General features: G+C 42.6%; 1 protein-coding gene across 1 annotated transcript in view; it reads right to left on the reverse strand.

The window, feature by feature from the left end:
- LOC119735217 (muscle, skeletal receptor tyrosine protein kinase-like) overlaps window positions 1–7,979 on the reverse strand; it is a 32,811-nt gene extending 24,832 nt beyond the window's left edge. The window contains exons 1-5 of the mRNA XM_038208924.1: window positions 7,865–7,979; window positions 4,165–4,266; window positions 2,848–2,940; window positions 2,469–2,723; window positions 1,496–1,597 (exon numbers count right to left, since the gene is read on the reverse strand). Of these exons, the coding sequence (XP_038064852.1) occupies window positions 1,496–1,597; window positions 2,469–2,723; window positions 2,848–2,940; window positions 4,165–4,266; window positions 7,865–7,979 (667 nt within the window). The remainder of the gene's footprint in view (window positions 1–1,495; window positions 1,598–2,468; window positions 2,724–2,847; window positions 2,941–4,164; window positions 4,267–7,864) is intronic.
- Window positions 7,980–9,481: the final 1,502 nt, after the last annotated feature.

Genomic DNA, 9,481 nt, shown 5'->3' on the forward strand with positions numbered 1-9,481 from the left:
TCAGTGTGGGAATAGGAACGGGGATCATGGGGATGGGCAACGGGGGCCAGTATGGAGATATGGATGAGGTTAGTACGGGGACTGGGAAGGGGAGGTGGTGATGGACAGGAGGATGCACGTGGGGATGGGATCTGGGATAGCAGGGGAGAGGAGAGGGCACGATCAGTGGGTGATGGGGATCAGTATGGGGATAGGAACGGAGATCAAAATGGAGATTTGGACGGGGTCAGTATTGGGATGGGCACGGGGGTCGGTATGGGGTTGGGGACGACGGGATCAGTTCAGGGCAGGGGACGGGGATCAGCATTGGGATGGTAGGGGTATCAGTGAGAAGTTAAGGATGGGGATCAATACAATCAGGTATATGGGGATTGGGCGGGGATCAGTGTGGGTATAGGAAAGGGGATGGGAACGAGTAATGGGGACGGGTATCAGATTGGGATGGGAACGAGTGCAAATTGGGGAAGGAGATCAGTATGGGCGTTGGACTGGTTACGTTTTTAGATAGGGATGGGGATCAGACTGAAGTGTGATTGTGGATCATTTACATGTAAGGGTATCAGACAGGCATCATTGAGGGAATTTGGCGTGGATCAGTATGATAATGGCAACCAGTATTGGGATGGGGACGGGAATCAGTGAGGGGATGTTGTTGGGGATCAGTATGGGACGGCAATAAGTACGGGTGAAGAGGACGGATATCAATATGGGTATGGGGGCGGGGATCACATTGCGATCAGGGCGGTTCGGCATTGGGATAGGGACGAAGATAAGTGTGACGATGGGGATTGGGATCAGTACGGGGATGTGGACAGGGAACAGTATAGTGATTGTAACGGGGATTAGCATGCTGATATGGCTACTGGGTCAGCATAGGAGGAGGACAATGGAGATGGGTATGGGGATCAAAATGTGGCCGGCGATCAGTATGGAGATTGGACGGGGATCAGTATGGTGATGGGACGGGATCGGAATGTGGCTGGGGACGAATTTTTTTCTCCCAAACGACATCCACATATGGGTGTACGCTATGGTGTTTTGGCCAATTTTTATAAAAACATGAGAAGAAAAAATACAATTAGAAACAAGGTGAAATTGAACGTTCAAATTCGGACTGTATTTCCCTTTTAAAAAAATCTTCCAAAGCCTCAGGTTAGAAAAGGAAATAAATTCGGGTGCAAAACCGAGTTTCGAACCCGCAACCTCGTGGTGCACAATCCTACCTTTTATCGACTGAGCTGTCGCACTGCTCGTAAAAACGTGGGGCAACAAATAATTATATACCTGCGTGTGTATCATAAAAGTATCATAGAAGGCGCTAAATAACCATGTATGCGGATGTCGTAGAAAAAAAATCGCTGGCCGGGGATCAGTATAGCGATGGGGCGGGGATCGGTAGGCGGCTGGGGATCAGTATTGGTATTGGGATTCGACGAATTCGACGATGACAATGACACATAACAGAAAATGCGAATGTATTTCTCATTGTTCTTACCAGTGTGTGTGTAGGTATCTGTCTGTCCATCGATGGCCTTATAAGAAGGGTGAGAGTCCCATGTTGTGCTCTGTGATGTAGTTTTCCCGTAAACAGGGAGGGCTGCAATGAATCAGGATTTTGACAACAATTTGAATTTCTCCACCAACGGCGAAACGCAAAACTAAACTAGAAATGTGTTTGTGGACAAGCACCAGCTGTTTTTGGATCTTTGAAATGACTGTGTGACGTGATGAACACACGATGAAGTCACTTCAAATGTCATCTATAACATATCCCGGTATACGTTTACGTATACGTATATATCAAAAGTTACAACCAAAACGAACACATAGTTCTGTAGATAGGCCTTTAATAGATAGGCCTTCAATCTCACGTCACATGACACGTGACAACATCATGCTGAGGTCACTTTAATTTTCATCGATAATATATCCCGGTATTGGCACATATTAAGTGACAAGTACATCGGGTTTATGGTTTTTGAGATTTAAGCCTTAGAAAATTGCCCATTTAATTTGACGTCAAATGACATGCGATGACGTTATGACGACGTCACCCAGATTTCCATCTATAACACATCCCCGTCTGTTGCATACCAAGATTCAACCCAATCGGACTGGCACTTCAAAAAAGAAGTCATCGTGACGAAAATTGTTAGTGGCAATTCCACGGTTACTCACGTTACATTTTTTGATGTACTTTCGAGTTTCCTTGGGCTGTAATTACCTTACTGAAAAGGTTTAATAACTGTTATCCCCATGGTAGATAGAGTAGACCTAGACCTACCTAAGCACCAAAGATGACATCCAGAAAAAGGTGTTATGTATGATAAACAAGACGCGAAAAATCGGTTACTCACGTTACATTTTCGTAACGTGAGTAACCGATTTTGTGCGTCTTGTTATCATACATAAACCTTTTTTTTTTTTAAGCTTGACCAAGGTAATGCCGAACGACTGGTTTTACCTACCAGCACCCTCTCCAGACGTGACGTTTTCCACCGTCACCTCGGCAAGTTGCAGATATGCCTGTGCCGCATCTACACCGGGCATGGAAGTATCGATGTCCAAGCTGATATACCTAGCCGTCCGCGGTGGCTCGCACAGGAATGGGATCTCAGCTCCATCCTGAGACTGTTCGCTGGTAGCCGGTGAGCCGCACGGCAGGTTCTCGGTGAAGTTGGGGCTCAGTCCGGCTCGCCCTATCGCCCCGGTGAAGCGAAAACCTAGAGAAGAAAAGACAGTTCTACTTCGTAAATTACAGTTTCGCAAAAAAAAAAAAGATCTTTAAAAATATACAACCTCAACGAATAATAAATCTTAGGGTGAAGAGTACTACGAAACATTTACCCCCGCTATCCTTTCGGAGAATGACGTTGATTCTACTCAAGTTGTGATTGCTACCTAGGTCAAGCAGCCACCAAGGATGCGGATCATTATTATCTGGAAGGAAGGAAAGGAAGAATATTAAATGGTCCATGAAGTGCTCCTTTCTAGTCCTCTCAAGTGTATGGAAACTAATTGACATCCCTTTTTGGTTAATTTTACTGAAAAGTGCACTTCTTTCAACAATAAAATTGTACATGCACTTCATTCAACATCTAACATTTTTCCTGCTTTTCCAGAGTTAGGATTATTTTGCCGTGATGTCAGTTAAGTAAGACACTGTCCATATTTGGTGGTTTTTCTGTTGAAATTGTAAACCCAAACATTAGTTTAGTGAAAACATTTGTGAGAAAGGTTTGCTCATTGGCTTACTGCCATGAACTGACACATCAACGAATCACCATAAAAGATGGGGATGGGGCCGGGGTTGGGTTGGGGTGGGGATGGGGTGGGGAAAGGGATGGGGGTGGGGATGATGATGTAGTTTTGGTGGCAGAAGGTTGGTGTGGGGTGGGATTGCGGATCGAGGAGATTAAGGAGGGAAGTAGCCATGGGCGTAGCCTGGATTTTTCCAGTGGGGGAGGGGGCATAGCACAAATCCGTGTACTTTTTCCAGCATATTCTCAATTTATCATTCCTTGGAGGGTGGGCGGGGGGGGGGGTGGCATTTGACCACCTCACCCACGCATGTTTACGTTACATACGTAGTGTGGAAGTTCTTTTGTTTTCGTGCAGTTATTAAGACAAACCTGTGAAAAAAATCATTTTACTCGCACTGTGAACATTCTTTCAACCCTATTTATTTTTCTATGATTCTCTTTTAGTGTTTTTCTTCATTTTGCCATAAATAAACCTAACCCCAAAATGCCTCTCAACCCGTTTTCCAGAGAGGGGGAATCACTGTGTGGACGTGGGCAAGTCCACACAACGTAGCTGCTACTTGGTTTATGTGGACCTCTTTTGTTCGGAAGTCCACACAGTGAATGGTAATGTTGGTATACATTGACACCCCTTGCAGGCCCCAATTTTGTAAAAATGTGTATTAAGCTAATAGCAAATGTGATTTACATCTCCCTTTTTTTCCCCCGTCCCTTTTTTTTTAAGGCTTCTTTTCCAGGAGGAGCTCCCCCTTGGCCCTCCACCTACGCAACGCTTACGGAAGTAGCAGAAGGAGGAGGCGTTTTTACGTTGATTTCAAGAATGCCGAAGGTGATGAGAGAGACGAAGTTGATGATGATATGGGGTCGCAACAAATGCAGAAGTATTTCTCATTGTTCTTACCAGTGTGCGAGAAGGTGTACGCATATCCATCGATGGCCTGATAAGATTCGTGAGGCGACCATATTGTGCTCTGTGACGTATGTTTCCCATCAACAGGGAGGGCTGAAATAAATCAGGGATTTAATAAAGCAACTATAATTGGACAACTACCGTTTGAATTTCGCCACCAGCGGCGAAATGCAAAGCTAAAACATATTTAAATGTCAAATTTTATCCTCTCCTTTTATGGAGGTCTTGCTGGAAATAAATAAATGAAAACAAAATAAATTAAAACCAATTAACCCTAAAAGAGGAAAGTCATGACCAAAAAAAAAACACCACAAAACGCATGCCTTCTACCTCCCCGGACGCATTTTATTTTACCCACGCTATTACGTTTTGGACTTAACTTCTCTTAAATGCACGAGTTGTTTTTCTGTCAAGGGTAAAACCCTGCAAAATAGACTGATAAAGTCACCTGAAAGCTCAAAAACTTAATGGAAACTCGAAAAATCGACTGGAAACGTAAACTCGAAACTCGACAAGTCAACGCGGCGAACTCAAAAGTTAAATCAAAACTAAAAAACTCTAAATTAAAATTAAGCTTTCAGTAATTGGACATGATTAACCAAACAGTGTACATGCACATGTATAGGTTTTGCATATACATGTACGTACCATAGCGCAGGTAGGTACATATGCATGTATGTACATTGTACTATGCGCTTTGTTCATCTACATCCAAGTACACATTTTGTCAAAATAAAAGTATATTCTGCTCTGATCGTGTATTTCTGGATTTTCACGCTGTTATTTTCCTTATTCGGCCCTTTTGGCGCAATTTTTTTTCTCGAAATTAGAAGTGACCTTCCACACATTTGGCTACGGTGCATTCCATTGTTTGTCTTTGCAATCGATAAAGACACTAGTTGTCTGACACAATATCCACATCTGTTGACGAGAAGAATTACTTTTTATGCGCAAACCAATACACATTGGGAGTCAGGTTGGCGTAGCGGTACTCTATTTTCCTCGCCTTCCACTGCTGTGACCCGGGTTCGAATCCCGCCTGGGCCAACATGTGGATTGGGTTTTCAGTCCCTGCCTGATTCCGTAGGTTTTCCACAGAATATTCCTCTGGGCTTTATCTCCTACCTCTAAAACTGTAATTCTTATCATTGTCTTCTTTCTACAGGTTTCTTCAGGCTTTCGAGCTACAGTGCCTAGGGCACTTTTGAGGAATCCTTGGTTTCATTACCAGAAAGAAAATAAATATTTTTTTTGTAAAAGTCCGGAACGTTCTGTTTCGGAACGTGTTTTAAAACAATAGGGCAGAGTGGCGCAAACTTTGCCATGTTTGGTTCAATTTGCGTGGCGTCAAAGATGTCATATTGTCTGAAATTATAAATATTCTGTAATTAGGCCAATGTAATCAAAGAATATTTTCAAGCCATTTTAAGCAAATGACATTCAATGAAACTTCAGACCCTGAGCACCTTTAACTAAGCCGGCCATTAATGCACATCAGAAATGAATTAATGAAGGAAGTCACAAAAAGAGGGCAGTATTTTAACATTGTCTCCACTCAATGGCCAGATAGAGGGGGTGGCTCAACAGACCCTATGGCTCAACTGACCCCATACATGGGCGTTGCCAGGATTTTTTCCAGGGGGGGGGGGCAAACAAAATTTTGCCCCAAAATGCCTTTACTTTTTCATTTTATTCTCAATTGATCATTTTTCCGAGCGTGAGCAGGGGAGCAATATGGCTTCGCACCTCTTTTTCCCGTGTTTTTTTTCGTTTTCCATGGCTCAACTTGCCCCACTCTCCCATATTTTTTTTTTTGTAGACGATTAGGTAATCGCTACGGAAACATTATTTTGTTCAGTCAAATTCATTGACATTTATACAAAAACGATGCTTAAATTTCCATGAAAGCGCGTGACAACAGTCACGTTCGTTGAGCACGAATCTTACCTAGGCGCACTCTGGTGATGCTCAATCAGTATTCGGTTTGCACGTTAACTGCTGACGTCACCAGACTGGGAATAACTTAAACGTGTACATGAAAGGTACTGACATTTACATAAAGACGCTTCCCCCCAATTAAATATGAAAAAGTTTTCGGCCCGATCACTATAGCGTTTGTAACTCAACAAACGCAAAGCTCGTTTTGCTTTCCGAGTGAGCAGATTCAACGCTGTGGCCACGGTGGTTCAAAAGTGGCACTCTGCTTTTCTGCCACCAGAACATCAGATTGAACGTGTTGTCCCAAAGGTTCAAAAGTAGCCATCGACTTTGTTTTTCTGCTTGCACACAAAAGCTGATCAGTTTTCCCAGTCACCCTGCCTCCTTTTATCGTGATTATGTTTGGACAAACCTCATCCGCAAACAGTTCTGATAAGCGTAGCCGCTCTTTGAAGTGCAATCGTCGTTCGCTTTTTTGACAAATTGTTAATCGAATGAAAATGTACATCGGACACTAATAATCCTATGCAAACCATCAACACTAATAGCGAAGGCTGAGACAGTCGGTTTAAGATATCTTTATGGGTTTTAATTTATGTGTAAAAGATATAGCATGGCAGAGTGGTGTCATTACCGTGTCAAAAGGAGGAATTTACGCCCTTTCCTTAAAACACTATCATCATCATCATCATCAGTCTCCAAATCCAGCTATGGGACGTTGAGCCACCCACGCCAACCGATCAGTCGAGATGATAAAACACTTTGTTTATAGTAATTTATGTGTAAAAGATATAGCATAGCGGAGTGGTGTCATAACCGTGTGAAAAGGAGGCATTTACGCCCTTTCCTTAAATCACTATGTTTATAAAAAATACGGCATCTTTTATCCAAGTCTCGGGACCCCACATGCCCGGATTTAATATTGGCGTCTCCTCCCCTTCGTAGGTAAAATATTAAAACTTGTTTTAAACAGCAGCAAAAAAATCCGGTATACATGTAGAAACGCCATGTGATAAAGAAGACTGGTAACGAATAGCGTTAATCCCCCACACCCGAGATTGGCTACTTAAAATTTTAATTTGATAGTCACTGGCATTATCATACGACAAAAAAACAAAACAAAACAAAACCACAACTTGTGAATTTTTACGGAAGCCTCAGGACAGAACCAACAAAATGTAACCTGACCCACTATTCTGCCCGGTCGGAATAGTAATTCGCCCGGGCGGAATAGTTATCCGCCTAGCTGGATTACTATTCCGCCCAGGAAGATTACCCGAGCGGATTGCTATTATTCAAAAAGGCTTTTATTATGAACTTAAAGTTGCCGAGTATATCTTACAGTGCACGTCATTGTGACGTCCTTATGTATTTAATTTGAATCCTCAAAATCAAATGAAAAATAAAACTAATTTCTTCGAAACGGGACGAGGGATGAAAATAAAACCTGGTGTGAAAATATTGTCTAAAAGCTTTGTGTGACTTCATGACGTTAAGGGTATGAAATTACAAGCGATTTAAGGTTGCAAGTTTTTACAATACTGAATAAAAACAATTGTCTCGGACAAGATTGATTCCAGAGCACGAAGCCGCTCAAATTTTACTTCTGGTTGAAACAGAAGTGCAATATGTCAAGACGAAGTCTTGTGCATTTTTCATGTCTTCTTACAGGACTCAGAAACAAAGCTTTAGGCTTCTACCGTCTCTCTTCGCCCCAGTCCTAAAACTTATATATTTGTTTTTATTTACCTACCTGTAAGATTGCATCGACCTAGTTGAAAGAAGCAGCAGACCAACACCATCAGGAACAACAGACGGCAAATGTAGACGTCCCAGCCATAACGTGATACATCCAACAGCCCAGCCATGTTCGTAATGTTTTATGGTTGTATTTCTAAAATCCACAGTATTGATTATAAATATGTAAGCATCGCGAGTTCGTTCCAAATGTTCTACCGCATACGTTGCTGTACATTAAATTGACGTTCAGGTTGGCTTCTGTAACAACCAACCGTAGGCGTCGTTACGGAATTAATAATTTGTATTACTCTATTGTCATTAGGGCGTCTCTTTCTTATTCTATGGTTCTCAATTCCGACCGACCATTTTTGGGGTTCCCGATCGAGAAAATAACAACGTTTTGTTTATGCCGCCGAATCTGTCTTGAATTTCTTACCTAGAAAACAAAATGCAGAAAGGAGGAAAATCTGTCCAATTTCAAGGGAAAAACGTTGAAGTAATGTCCAATAATGTACGTGCGTGCATTCACAAACGGTACGGCGCGGTACGGATTGAGATGTGGTGTTGTCGCCAGCAACAACACGCTTTGTGTCAGCACTATACATGTTCTAGGTTTGCTGGTCCTAACCACTTAATTATGTTGCACGCTGCGGCGGCTGATGGGGACGAGCGCTGCATGTCTGTTTCCCTAACCTGATAATTCTCTAACGCCCTGACGTCTAAATTGTAGTTCAGTTAATAAACCGTCATTTTAGCCGGTGGGGGGGGGGGGGGGGGGGGCAGTAGCAAAGCAATGTTGAAATGTAGACAGGTTTTTTGGGTTATCTGGACACTTGGCCTCCGTAAAATCAATAAGGGGGGGGGGTGCTCGTACCGATCTGGGAATCTGGGTAAATTCGGAATTTGCCCAGGGCAAAGTGGGAATTCCAACACTGCGCGGCAAAGTGGGAATGTTGTCTTTATGTACTATTAACATCAATAACTCTTCATAAAATCAACCCCGAACCCTTCGCTGCTAGAGGGAGGTACTTAAATATTCATCGACTTTATTCCTTTATTTTGTTATCACCTAACCGACACAATTGTTCGTGAATCACTCATGAATTACAACATAGTAAACTCGGGAGAAAGATCATGTAGAGCAACGACAATATCCCCTTGCACTAATTCGAAATTTACCGAGATTCCAGCATTGTGCTACTACCAAACCTTGGCAACGTGGGAATTTCGTTCGATTTCGATGTATTTGCTGTAGTATTTGCCAGTACTAGCACTAGCCTTAACGACCCTTTCTTGTGCTTTGTCTGCACGTACCTACGCTCCACATACACAGCCGCATACAATGGGCCGAATTCATAAAAAAAAACTAGTAATTGCTATTAAGCAGAGGCACCGAACAAAAGCAAAAGTTCATCAAGCAGAAGCTGAAGCATAAGCAATTGCTTAAAAAAGTTTAAATAAGGCAAAAAAAAAAGTCTCCGGTTTCTGGTATGCGCGCGTCGCCGTAGGCATGCGCGTCGGCAAAACGAAAAAGTTTTTTTTTAAATGAAAGATGATGTCCCAAAACCGCCAAACTCACTGGTTTGACTGGAATACTGCTGCTGCACAATTTTAACGCGTTTTTAGATTG

This window comes from Patiria miniata, unplaced genomic scaffold (assembly GCF_015706575.1).
Source record: "Patiria miniata isolate m_02_andy unplaced genomic scaffold, ASM1570657v1 HiC_scaffold_29, whole genome shotgun sequence".
NCBI lineage: Eukaryota > Metazoa > Echinodermata > Asteroidea > Valvatida > Asterinidae > Patiria > Patiria miniata.